At 36.6% G+C, this 13,982-nt stretch overlaps 1 protein-coding gene across 4 annotated transcripts in view; it reads left to right on the forward strand.

The window, feature by feature from the left end:
• The window catches only part of LOC102290326 (CMRF35-like molecule 8), a 21,949-nt gene extending 19,208 nt beyond the window's left edge, over positions 1-2,741 (forward strand). For all 4 annotated transcript variants that reach the window (XM_042224551.1, XM_042224550.1, XM_042224552.1 and 1 more), the window contains 4 exons: positions 381-680; positions 883-924; positions 1,069-1,176; positions 1,390-2,741. In XM_042224551.1, the coding sequence (XP_042080485.1) occupies positions 381-680; positions 883-924; positions 1,069-1,176; positions 1,390-1,691 (752 nt within the window). In that variant the 3' untranslated portion in view covers positions 1,692-2,741. The remainder of the gene's footprint in view (positions 1-380; positions 681-882; positions 925-1,068; positions 1,177-1,389) is intronic.
• Positions 2,742-13,982: the final 11,241 nt, after the last annotated feature.

Genomic DNA, 13,982 nt, shown 5'->3' on the forward strand with positions numbered 1-13,982 from the left:
GCTGGGGAGAGGGAGGTCTGGGCCTCTTTGCTTAGGCTGCTGCCCCCGCGACCCAGCCCCGGACAAAGCGGATGAAGATGGATGGATGGATGGATGAATCATTTTTTTCCACACTTGGTTCTGTATGATGCGTAAGAGAGGGCACATTCATAATATGGTTATCTCAGAAACAGAAAGCTCTGTCTTTTAGCTAAGAAGAGCTGCCTACCAACTATTCTTATTTTGTCTTTCTGCAACAGCCAATTCAACGTATGCTGGCTGAATAGTGGATGAACTACAGATAATACAGAGTATATAGTTCAAATATATACTTCTGATTATAAACCACAACATGATCTGACTGTTGGTGCTCTGTGTGTGTGTGCTTGTGTTTCTTCTAGGATTATGGGAGACTAAAGCTATGTCAGTAACAGGAAACAAGGGCAGCTCTATCACAGTAACCTGCTCTCACTCCAACGCCTACTCCACCGTCAAATATTTCTGCAAAGGACAATGCACATATCAAGACATCCTCATAAGCAGCACTACCATTTCAAATAAAAAATACAAAATTGAAGATAAAGGAAATACATTCAGTGTCACTATCTTTGACCTAAAAGAAGATGACTCTGGAACTTACTGGTGTGGAATTGAACGAGTTGGTTTGGACACATATAATCAAGTAATCCTTACAGTTTTAGGTGAGTTGATTATATTCTGTACGTAAAGCTTTCATTATGTTATCTGTTCTGACTTTCAAGTTTCTTGTCATTGACAATAGTATTTCACAACAGGTTCTCAGATTGTGTTTTCTGCACCAGACAGTGAAAAAAAAACTGAAACACTAGCTCAGCAGAGCTGAGGCAAAATTAACTTACTTCACTTCTTGTTATTTGTGCACAGCTAACCAAGATAAGGCAGCCTATACACATGCTTCTCTTTCTGGTAAGGAAATGGCTGTGTGTGTGTGTGTGTGTGTGTGTGTGTGTGTGTGTGTGTGTGTGTGTGCGTGTGTGTCTGTGTACATATATCTGATAAAGTCCAGTGTGATATATTGTTGCTGATTTATAAGACCTGTAACGTTTTCAGAGACGGTGGTGTATACTGGAGTAACTCTCGGTGTGGTGGTGCTAGTGCTGGGCGTGGGACTTCTGATTTTCTTCAGACATCGAAACAGCAACATCAATGCATCATCTGGTATAAAAAATTAACAAACTTTTATTTGCGTAGCTTCAAAATACTAATTTAACAGCCGTTTCAAACACCACAGTTGTTGTTACTGGCTGATTAATTCAATAATGTGGAACTACATAACTAACTATTCTCAGGAAGTCAAAGTCGAGTAAGGATGGGGGTAGTTTTGATATCAGAGGAATGACTGATTGCTGGTTCGTCTTTACCTCTTTACAGGACAGTACTATGACCTGGTGTTCAGGTCCTGTCAAAAACAAGATGCCTGCAATGACAAGAATGCCTCTCCATCCAAGGAGGATCAAGAAACAGATGGTGGAACTAAGAGTGCCAATCAGCATCAAGATACATCAGAGCCTCAGAAGGACTCAGGCAATCTCATCTACACGACTGTTACCTTCACAAATCAAACAGAGTCCAGCATGGCTGCACCCGACCTTGTAGCGTCTATAAAATCATCCTCTAAGCCAAAATCAACAGAAGAATCTACAATCTATAGCAACATCTCAACTCAATGCTGATGTTAGACAAAGTATTTCTACTGGAACATTTCACTTCTTGATTATAACATGTATTTTCTTCTTGTGATTTAAATATTTTAAAAATCCAGCTTCAAGTCATTATTTAACTTCATATCAGGCATAATGTGTAATGTGAAAATTATATACATAGCAAACAATACATAGATTTTTTCAGACTGTTTTTCTATTGTATATGTGTTTTGTATTCATGCTTATTTATATGAGACTGAAACTGAGAAAGTGATATGAGCAAAGAAAGAGGTTGTGGGTTCATTCGCATGTGTCTAACGTAGCTTTGTTTTGATTAAGGTCCCTAGAATAGGATCAAAGCCCTAATTTGAATTTTGACTTGGTGACCTGAAACCTGATGGATTGAAACCAAAGTTTAAAAAAAGACCATTCAGACTCAGACCATTTACCATTTGACTGTGCAGTGAGTGTTGAGCACTGAGCACAACACATCTCATTTTCCACTGATTTAAAACAGGTTTATTGTGTCTAAAATCTTGTTTAAATAAAATCTCTGAAAATAAACAGTTCAAGTATTTCATAAACAACTCAAATTCTGCACATTTGTTTCCTCTTTGAAGATGACTGAGCAGTAGCAACAATTTTGCATGCCTTTTTGACAGAGCTGTGATTGGGTAAGACAACTAGACCCATCAGTCACCACAAGGTCTTTTGTAAGTAAGAAACTGTTTGAAGGAAAGCAGAGTTATACTGTGAGTCTGAATACAAAACACACAGGTGATATGTGTGCCCCCAGAACCTACTTGTCAATTGTTTCTTTAGTGTTGTTCTGTATGTAAATACAAATGGACTGCAGCTTGCTGAGAACCTTGTCAGTTTGCCTCTTGCCCTGTGAGAGCTGGAAGGGGCTCCAGGCTGCAAACCATTTTAGAACATTTAAGCTTGTTCTCTACTAGTGATGTGTGAATCATGAACGAATTGTTCAGTACTCGAGGATCACTTTACTGACTCATGAATCATGATTCACAAGCCCAACTGACTCACTGACTCATCCCTGTTGCTGTTAGCAGCAATGTATCTAGCTTATAATTAAAATTGTGGAGAAAAACACAACATCCAGTATCTTAACAAAAAAATTTCTGCTCTGAACTGGAAGAAAAAACCCTGAGTAGAAGCTCACATCAAGAAAATAGCTCCTCGGTTCACAGTAGCATCGCTCTGCTAACATGCTAGCAGCACATTTGACCTACTGACCCCCTCCCTTCCTGTGCTGAATCATAGAGCGAACCAATCACTCACTCACTCACCCCCTCCCTCCCGGCTCACAGCTTCTTCTTTTTCCTGGTTGGTAACCAATGTTAAGGCGCATTACCGCCCCCTGGTTCACAGCTCAGTGGACATTTAGATGAGAAAATATATATTTAACACATTTAAGGAAAATACTAATAAAATAAAATAAACAAAATAAATGTTTATTAAGCAATTTTGATAGGGAATTGCTTACTTTTAGAAATGTTTTGCTCTTTTTTGCTCTATAAAATAGTTGTTTTCTTTTAGAATCATTCATCTTAGCAGTAGGATTTACATGAAAAGAGAAACAAGTTAAGTTTGAGTGAAAATGTAAATTTTTTTCACTCTCTGGTCAACTGACTCAGTGAAACAAATGACCCCAAAAATCCGATTCACTTTGGTGAGTGACTCATTAAAACTCGATTCAGTAAAAAGAATCAAATTTACCATCACTATTCTCTACATCAATTAATGTTACCAATCTATATTAATATGACACAATTTCACTCAAATTCCTTCAAGAAAGTGCGCTCAACATTCTTCTGTGTCTCTCATATTTCTTGTTTGGCAGGATGATCTTGCATCATGGAACCCTTTTGTTTTTTTAAGAGAGTAAATTGAATTTTATTTGCTCTAACTGCATTGCAGATATGCACAGTTTCACACAGGTTTCAAGCTACAGCAGTAGTAGCTGCAGTAGATTTTTACATAATTCCTTTTTGTGACTGATCTTGGGAAAATTTAGCTAAATATATAAAAGGATCCTGACTGAAAAAAATAGGATATTATTAAAATTCACTCTCTGCATATTGACAGGTAATATCATTATCATTTTTACTATTATCATTCTTTTCAACATAAACTGTAAGCACAGTAACAATGGAAAGCATAATAAAAAAATGCCTTTGCATGATATATAAGTAAGTTAACTAATTAAATACAATCCTTGAACACAAATAAATTTGTCAGGTAGTTCTACTTACTTGGGTACTTGTATTCATTTTCTTGCTGATTTTGTAGCTGTGCTTTTTACTCAATAAAACTTATCACATGTGCACAGTAAAATAAAATAAAGTGGTAAAACAGATTTTGGAAAGTGGAACATTTTGGAATTTCTCCGTTGTACACCACCACTATACATTTAAAAAAAAATAGATGAGATTGAAGAACAGACTATCACCTTAAAGGACTTCACATACTGGACACATAGAAATATTTGGCTTAAAAATATGTTTTTGGACTCACCTATTCTTAATGCAGCCGTTCACACCAAATGCTTAATTGCACATGACAGATTTGCAGCTCAAGCCCAATTTGTCCAACTTTGTGCATGTGACTAAATACATCTGACCAATCGGCCCACTGCATTTGTTAACAAGTGCCCCTGTGTCTCAAAATGCAATGAATGTACAATGATCTAGATATTTCTATCTTTTCTTGTTTAGAAACGTCACAAACAGCCCATCATTGCTTAGCATTTACTCCACTTTTCTGTAATGCATTTTTTGAGGACATATTTTTGCAAAAGATGCTTTCACTGTTACACAATAAGTTTTTCTTCCAAAAATTCTGAATTTTTTATTGTTTTGTCACAACATGCTTGGTGCAAAGGCCTTTAATTCAAGTTATTTAAAAAATGTCTTGCATTAACATTTAGGAATTACAACCACTTTTATCCATAGGCCCCAATTTTTAACGGGCCTAAAGCTGTTGGACAAACTAAAATAATTACACATTCAAGGAATGATTTTAACACTTAGATGAAAATTTGTTTAGGTCAGTGACTCCCTGAAGTCTTGAGCCTATGAACATCACCAAATGCTAAGTTTTCTTTCTTTGACATACAAGGCCTTTACTGTAGCCACAGTGAAGCAGTTGGTGGTCCTGGTGCTGTCTCCAGCAGCGGCTCTGGCTCTGCCTCTGATGCCGGCTCTGCCTCCAGCACTAGACCACATTTCACAGGTATGTCTCACTAAGAAACACAGAAATAAAGATCCTCAAGTCTTTACATTTATCCTGAAAAAAAAATTTTGTGTTTTGATTTTTACACTCACTGAGACTCAGTTGGTAGACCTGGTGGTGGCGCTTTCTCTGACGCCAGCACCAGTGGCAGTGCTACCTCCGGCGATGGCTTTGTCGGCACCCCTCTCTCCAGTGACAGTGACTCATCCACATCCACTCATTCCAGGTGAGGGCTGGAAATATCATAAAATATACACACACATTCTGTTTCATCTATATTTAACAGTATCAGCTGTCAGATCAGAGACTTTCTTAAATGTGAGTTACGCCTAAATATTTCAACCATTGTCAATGGAAGATCACTAGTCCATTTTGGAGACCTGTCCCTCCTTCAATGTCCATATATGAAAAGCTAAAAGAGAGTGCAGCATTGTAGAACAGAGAGGGCATCGGGGATTATAAATATCACACTCATTAAATCTAATATAGCATGAATGGAGGATCTAGGGTGAAGCTATACTGAAAAGCAGCTTGCAGATGTTCATTGGTTGCATAGAAAGGTGTTTAGCTGAGCCATCAAATCAGCCAGATCATCTTGATTTACATTGGAGTTTCAATTTGTGGCCTCTCTGAACAAACATTCAGCTCAACTTTTGAAACAGAGTGTGTGATTTAACAGTCGAAAAGAGAACATTTACTCGCTCAGGATAAACAGACACACAATTTATGGTTTATATTTTTTCGTTTGTATTTATTCAAATCCTCTTACTCCATCTCAGCATGTCGTTGTTGAGAAATCATCAAAGGAGAGGATACAAGCTAACAAAGAGGTATGTGTGAATGCATGTGTGTGTTCAGTTGCATCATCATCCTATCATCCTGGTCTCCTTTTTCTTAACAGGAAAATATGACAGATCATCGTTATGAGGAGATAAAGGAACAGAAACAGCAAAAGACCTCACTGCCATCTGTTTATGCTACTGTCAGTCCTCTTGCAGACCTGGTCCACTATAAATCTGCCAAGTTTCAGAAAAACGGGAACACACTTCCTGACAGTAATAAAAATTGATTCACTGAAAAAGAGCAGGAAGCCACCAATCCTCCAGCAGCAGAACCAACTCTCTATTCAGACGTCACAAAGGGGCAACACTAATAATATAGTCACTCTGTGAAGAATGTTTTCTATGTATAAACTCTGTCTATGCACCTACAAAAGAAGAAGAAATGTTATATATAGTTCTATTAATAAAATAATTTGGTCATATATTTTAGTGATAGACTCTACTGTTTAATGTAAAATTAAAAGCACGTTTATACCAGAAAAACTTGGTTATGTCTTTAATTCACTGGTCATATCATTCATAAAGTATTCTATTGTTTCAATAACAAAAGAGGTTAAATCTCATATTCTGATTTTTAAAAGCATAATAGCAATAGCGTCATCTGATGTGGCATCAATCAAAAGTTTAGTTTCCAAAAGCTCTATTGGAAAAAATAATATTTGACTTAGTCTGAAATATTGAGACAAGTTTTTTTTCTTTATCAGAAAGCCACATGTAATGATTAATTAAATTTTTTAATCTTCTTCTTCTGTTTATGCATTTCTTTTCCACAACACCCTCCTTTGGACATATTTTGCTTTCTTTTCTATGGTAGTGTGTGTGCTAACATCAGTGGCATGTCACTGTGTACAACCATTATTGGGCCATCTAGTCCACAGAATAATGCATCTAGATACAGTGGGTACAGAAAGTATTCAGACCCTTTTTAAGTTTTCACTCTTTGTTATATTGCAGCCATTTGCTAAAATTATTTAAGTTCATTTTATCCTTATTAATTTACACACAGCACCCCATATTGGCAGGAAAACACAGAATTCTTGACATTTTTGCAGTTTAAAAAAGAACGAAAACTGAAATATCACATGGTCCTAAGTATTCAGACCCTTTGCTCTGTATTTAGTAGAAGCACCCTTTTCATCAAATACAGCCAAGTCTGTATTAGGTCAAGCCAGTCTTTTTGGGAAAGATGCAACAAGTTTTTCACACCTGGATTTGGGGATCCTCTGCCATTCCTCCTTGCAGATCCTCTTCATTTTTTATTTATTTTTTTTGCCTGTCCCGTTTGGTCCTTTAGCCGTCAGAATACCCAATGGATTTACTTTACCAAGTGGATCATCACAGCCTTGCCGTATTGGTCCATTTGATCGACCTTTGTTGTTATTATTTATTTTATTTTATTTTCAGTTGTTACAGACGGGGCAGACATGACTAGGGGATAGGAAAGGGAGAAAGAAAGCTGAAGGAAAAGAAAAACAGAGGGGAAGAGGGACAGTGAGAAAGGGCCATTGTTAATCTTTAACACTGACTAGGTTACTGGTAGAAATATAACACTGTCAAAAGTGTTAATTTAACACTCAAAGGAGTGGACACATGTAGACACTTTCTAGTGTCAATTTAACACTGGAGATTTTGCAGTGCAGGGACAAAAATAACAAAAACAAAATTCCTTCTTCAGTATTGTTTCTATTTATGCATACTTGGTCTGTGTGTGTTTGTGGCTGTGTGAATGCAAATGCATTACCTTTATGCAAATTATTTTTTTGCAACTGCACGACAGATATGCATAGTTTTTCATACGGGTTTCAGGCTACAGCTTCATAATTGCATGCTGGGTGAATGGAATTATGTATTAATAAAATAATAAATAAATTAATAAATAGTTCGTTGCAAAGATGAGAAATACACTGTAGACGTGATTCTGTGTTGTATTAAGCATTTTGTCTTGTTCCATTCTCCCTCTGTTTCTCTCACTTTTTGTGTAAAGCTCCATCTACATCCAGATCCAAATCCACTTTCTGTAACATCATGCAAATACTGCCAGTTATATTAGAAAGAAAGGCACGACACTGTCTCATTTGTGTAGCAATATGGAAAGTGTGGCGGTGAGAATATAACTAGATCAAAATAAAATACAGGTCTGACTGATTGTGGAGAAGTTTTTAATTCAACATTAGCTTACATTTAATGTATAAAAGGATTCTGACTCAAAACAATGGGGATATCATCAAAAGTCACATATTTCTATTTATTTCCTTGCTGAAGACCTCTGCTTTTCACTTCTATTGTACAACTATTGTAATTTCAACTCTATACACCACCACCACTGTAGATTTTAAATCAAACAACTGAGGTACAGACTTTCACCTTAAAGATATTTACGTCACCAAATGCTAAATGTTTCCTTCCTTGATATGCCCTGCTAGGCCTTTACTGCAGCTACATTCAGTTGCTGCATGTTCTTCCAGAGAGCAAGCTGCATTGTTTGAGATCAGTTGACTAACTTGGTCTTTTAAGAATCTATTTGCACTATAAACAGTTTCTGATCACTTTTGAAACATTTGACTGGATTTTTTTAATTTTTAGTTTATATATATATTGTTGATTTAGTGGCCTTTTCTATGTAGTTGATATTTTGTTAACTTGTACAGCACTTTGGTCCATGGATGTGCTATATAAATAAACTTTGACTTGAGTTGAATCTCAGCAAACATTTCAGAATCTTGTACATTTCAGAATCATCCTACTTCTATCAGCAGTCATGCCTTAATGAACAGTAGTATCACTGTCTGATATGACAGTGAATGACATTTTACGGCAATATTTTGTTGTTCACAGATTCCTTTGTGCCATTCCTACAGTGATCTTATATGGAAATATTTTTTTCTGCTAATACTTACTTTTACAATCTCTGAAGGATAGAATGAACTAAGTTTCTTGCATTTAAAAAAAAACTGTATTTTTTTGTAGGCAGCAATCTCAGTCATTACTTTTGTGACTAATTCATTCCACACAACGTCCCAGGTCATGCAGCCAATGTCTCAGGTCTGGTACTACACACTCCAGTTCCACACAATCCAGTTCCACACACTGAAACTCCAGGGTGAAAACCTCCAATCCAGCACTCAGTCTTACACCTTCCACTTCTGCATCCTCCAGTCCCAGTTTTGCAACACTTGCACCAGATGTCATAGGTATGACACAGAGACAGATCCTCTTGTCCAGGGGTTTCCAACTCCAGTTCTTTAAAGCTACTCTCCTGCAGCTTTTAAATGCATCCCTCTACCAACACAACTGAATCAAATGGTTGAATTACCTCTTCAGCATGCCATCAAGTTTGGCAAAGGCGTGGTAACAAGCTATCCATTTGAATCCGGTGTGTTGGAACAAGAATGCATCTAAAAGCTGCACGACAGTAGCTCTCGGGGACTGGAGTTGGGGACTCCTGCTCTAGTCTATACATGACTCCAGAGGGCAATAAATTGTATGCGTTGTTGTTTATACCTTTTTGCAGGTTGGCCTATCGTTATTGGGGTGTGTCTGGGAATATTGCTGATGATTTTTGTGATTGCACTAATACAGTACAGACAGAAACTACTCAGGATGTCAGGTGAGGACTAGAAATTTGACAAAAATGCCATCAGATCAGCCAGATCTGCCAGGATTACAGTAAAGCTTCACTTTGTGGCCCGTCTGAACAAACGCTCTGTTCAAATTTTTATAACAGAGTGTTAACAGTTAAAATGACATGATTTACGTGCTCAGGATAAACAGACACAAAAACAAATATGATGTCCTTTACATTTATTCAAATCCTCCCCCTCCTCCATCTTAGCATGTTGTGTTGTCGAGAGATCGTCAAAGCAGAGGATACAGTCTGGATATAACAAAGAGGTACGTGTGTGTGTGCGTGTGTGTGTGTGTAGTTTGCATATGAGCACTATACCTGTATCTATCATCCTATTATTTTCTTTCTAGGGAAATACTGGAGATCCTAATCATTATGATAAGATAAATGAACAGAAACAGCAAAAGAGCTCATTGCACACTGTTTATGCTACTGTGAGTCCTCATGCAAAGTTGGTCCACTATGAATCTGTCAATATTCAGAAGGATGGAAACACACTTCCTGACAGTAATAAAAATGGGTTCTCTAACAAGAAGAAGAGAGCCACCGGTCCTCCAACAGCAGAGCCAACTCTCTATTCCACTGTTATAAAGCAGTTACAACAATAATATAGTCAAAATGTGACAAATGTCTTTTGTTTCTCGTTTTTCTCCACAACGCTCTCTTGTGGCTGTAGCGCAAGTGGTAGAACAGGTCACCTACTAATTGAAATGTTGGTGGCTTGTACACTGTCTGTCCCCTAGCTAAGATACTAACGTCAAGCTCCTCTCCGATGTATCCTTGGAGTATGAATGCGTATGAATATTAGCTAGAAAGCACTTACAGAGAAAGCATAGAAAAAAGTGCTTGCGAATGAAGCAAGTTGTGTAAAGTGCTTTGAATGCTCATAGCAGAAAAGTGCTATATAAGAACCAGTCCATTCACCATTTGTGGACACACTGGTGTGCAACTGTTAGGTTTGTGTTTTGCTGTCTTTTTTGTCAGTGTGTATGCCAACAGACTATCATCATGATGCTATCCAATCAGCAGTGTAAGATTTGGAATGAATCTTGATATTGTCTGTAATTAGTAGTAGCAGTTTATTTACACATATCATACATTTCCTAATATATTAAATGCTAAAATGTAAGATGATTTTTTCTAAAGCCTAATTTCCAAAGTTCCTAAGAGCATTTAAATACAAACTGGTTTCTACATGAAACATTAACAAATTATTTTTAACGTGATGCATTTTAAGTCCACCCCGTTTCAAGAACGTGAGGTATGGCTAGACTTATCTTTGGTCTGTTATTTTTTGGTTTGTCTGTATGCCATACTGCCTTTCTGTCAACTGGAAAATGTGCATACAAGAAAATAAGTATACGCAGTTTCACTGGTTGTTCCTCCAAAACAGATGCATGCTTTTTTCATAAAAAAATAAATATACTGAATGAATTTATGTGTGTATAGATCTTTGTAATCTTTCTAGATGAAACATGCATTGGACACAATGTTGAACACATGCAAAAGGAGGCATTAAATATGCTGGAGACAAACGTAGGGGAAAAACAACACATTTGGGCTAAAATAAAGAACTAGTTAAGCTAATCAAAGGATAACATAACAAGGGAAGTGAAATGTATTACAAAACACAGAAGTGTTTGTAATAAAAGTAAACTTGACAGAAAGAAAAGGAGGTGAAGAGTAAAGAACAGGGAACACAATGGAGACGGGAGAACTCACGACTTGACCGAGGGAAGATGAAACACATTATAACACACAGCTAATGTGGAGAACAGGGGAAACTGAAGAAGTAAATACCCTGGTATGAATAATATGATTAAATAAAGCAGCTTTTTATTATTTTTATACACATTGCAATGTGGTCATTAAAAGAGTTTGTCATACAGGTTTGAAGCTAGTAGGTTTTCATATTATATATCAGCTATTTCTTTTAATTGTTTTTGTATAATTGTTGTTTGGTCATGTATATATGCGTCTATGTATTTCTGCTGTATGAATACTTTTCACATAATGGTTCATGACTACAATACTTTCTGTCTGGATGTTAATATCTGGTATTGTTTTGATCCAAAGAGAGACATTGCTCTCTGACAGATTTTTTTTTCTAACAGAGATCCTGATTTGCAGCAGGTGATTGGATATTCTCAGTCATCATCAGTTTATCTCTTCATCTCTTCTCCTTTTAGTCTATGGTTTTCTCACTCTTTCTGCAGAAACACACCCACATCCTCTTTCTTCAACATCATAAAAATACTTCAAGATGTAGAAAGAGAACTTTAAGTTGTGCAGAGATTGAAACTAAAATTGTGGAAAACTATAAAACATTTCTGACCAAAACAATGACGACATCATAAAATCAATCAGCTTAATGACAGGTAAGATTATTCTGCTGCTTGATTTTCTAGGGGCTGAAAGTCATTTTAAGTGTTATGATGAAATTATAGTTTAATGTATAGTATAATGTAGTATGAATGGTGGGAATTATGAACAAAAACTATAAGATAAATAAATGACACAAATGTTTATAACTAATAAAAAGTAATTATTTGACTATCAGATCTGAATAATTCTCAGTACTAATGATGATTTTCTGAGCAAAAACAAAGAAATTAAAAATAACTGCTTGTTGGGAAGGGCATTTTAATAACTGTACTCTTAAATATAAATTGCAGAAAAAATTCCAGCCATCAATTGTCATGAAACGGCTGTGCAGGCAGCCAGGAAAGCACCACAAGCAGACTTCACGGAGGCAGGTGAACTCAAAAATCACAGCTTTATTTGCTGGGAAACATGGCACGAGCCTATCAAAGTAAAACAGGAAGTACACAGAGACGCAGGCTGAAGCGAGGGAGAGAGGACACGACGAGATGGGGAACGTAGAAAAACATGATGGAATAAAACAACCTCACAGAACTTATACCACTATATAAACACAGACACACAGAGGGAGACACAGAGGGCAACAAAACAGAGGGAAATATAATAAACTAAACAAACAGAACAACTGAGGCACTTCCAGAATAATAACAAAGTAGACTTAACATTATACAAACTGACGTGAAACTACAAGAACACAAAACACTGGGTCTTATAGCCCAGGACCATGACAATAAATAGCTTAAGACTATAGCATTATAATTATATTCATGTTCACCACTATTGAATATATTGTTTAAAACATATGAACAAGGGTTAATCTACAAGTACCTTTAATATCTGAAGACATTTGACTTCACTATTTACTACTATTAGACTTCACAACTTCACTGCTAGATTGCTGCTTAAAATGGCGATTTATGCCACGTTTACATTGATCTTATACTCATATAGCTTATTATGTCTGATGGATGAAATAACCAAAGTTTTATCTATTGAAAAAACTGTGAGTTTGAGTATGTTTTTCAGACAATAATATAATTCATTACTTTTGTATTTATCCTTTCTTTTTATCGTCACACAGCTGAAAGACACAATGAATCAAGAAATCTGACACTGACGCAATCATGCCTGACAGAAAATGAAAGTGAGCAGTTTTCAGGACATCAGGATCTCAAGTATCTGACTCCTGGGTTAGTGACACAAACAGCTGCTGTTGCTGTTCATATCTAGTAGAAAAGAAATGTCTACTACACTAACACACACAGATACATCTACTTCATGCACTAATCATGAGTACAGTAAAAAACATTAGCTGCCATTACTGCTGTCTCCTTTTTGCAGGTCTCCCTATTGGTATTGGGGTGGGTCTGGGACTGATTACTGTAACTGCACCAATTCTGTACTGCAATACACATATATTGTGCACGATACATACTTTCATACATAAGTTTTATGAGTTTGTTTCTCTTCTTTTGAGTGGAAAAAATATATAAGAAAATCACAGGAGTCAATTACAGGAACTTGCCTCTATATGTATATAAGCAGGAAGTGGGGAGATACAGTATGACTCTATGACTATTTATAATGTTGAATGGATTAAGGAACCATTAGCTGTTAGGCTAAACACATAGATACACAAATAAAAATATCTTATATAACACCACTTCCCTTTTTATGCAGTGAAATATTAGAGGTCATCATTATGAAGAGATTAATGTCCATGACCTGGTCCACTGTGCCACTGTTGATTTTTAGAAGGATGCAAACAGACTCCCTGACAGTAATAGGAATGGCTCCTCTCCTGTGCAGGGCGGTGCCACCAATCCTCCAGCAGCAGAGCCAACTCTCTATGCAACTGTCACAAAATAGGGTTAACAACAACAACATCATCATACATCTAAAATAGATGGAGAAATGTTGAATGGATTTCAATTTAGCATATAATTTGGTCAAATACTTTAGTGAAGGCTTGTTTGATACTTACGTAGTCAGCTACTTCCGTGCAACTGATATAAGATGCAGTAAGCTGAACACAGCTTCAACAGTCTGTTTGTTGAAAAATAGTAAGGGACCGCATTTTCTTGTTAGTAACTGTAACGGCGTTGTAACGATAGGAATAGTAATTCGTTAGATTACTCGTTACTGAAAAAAGTAACGCTGTTAGTAACGCCATTACTTGTAACGCCGTTATTCCAGTCACTGTTTAACAGCGCTGATAAA

Source organism: Haplochromis burtoni, unplaced genomic scaffold (assembly GCF_018398535.1).
Source record: "Haplochromis burtoni strain Fernald_Lab_line unplaced genomic scaffold, NCSU_Asbu1 Contig_140, whole genome shotgun sequence".
Lineage (NCBI taxonomy): Eukaryota > Metazoa > Chordata > Actinopteri > Cichliformes > Cichlidae > Haplochromis > Haplochromis burtoni.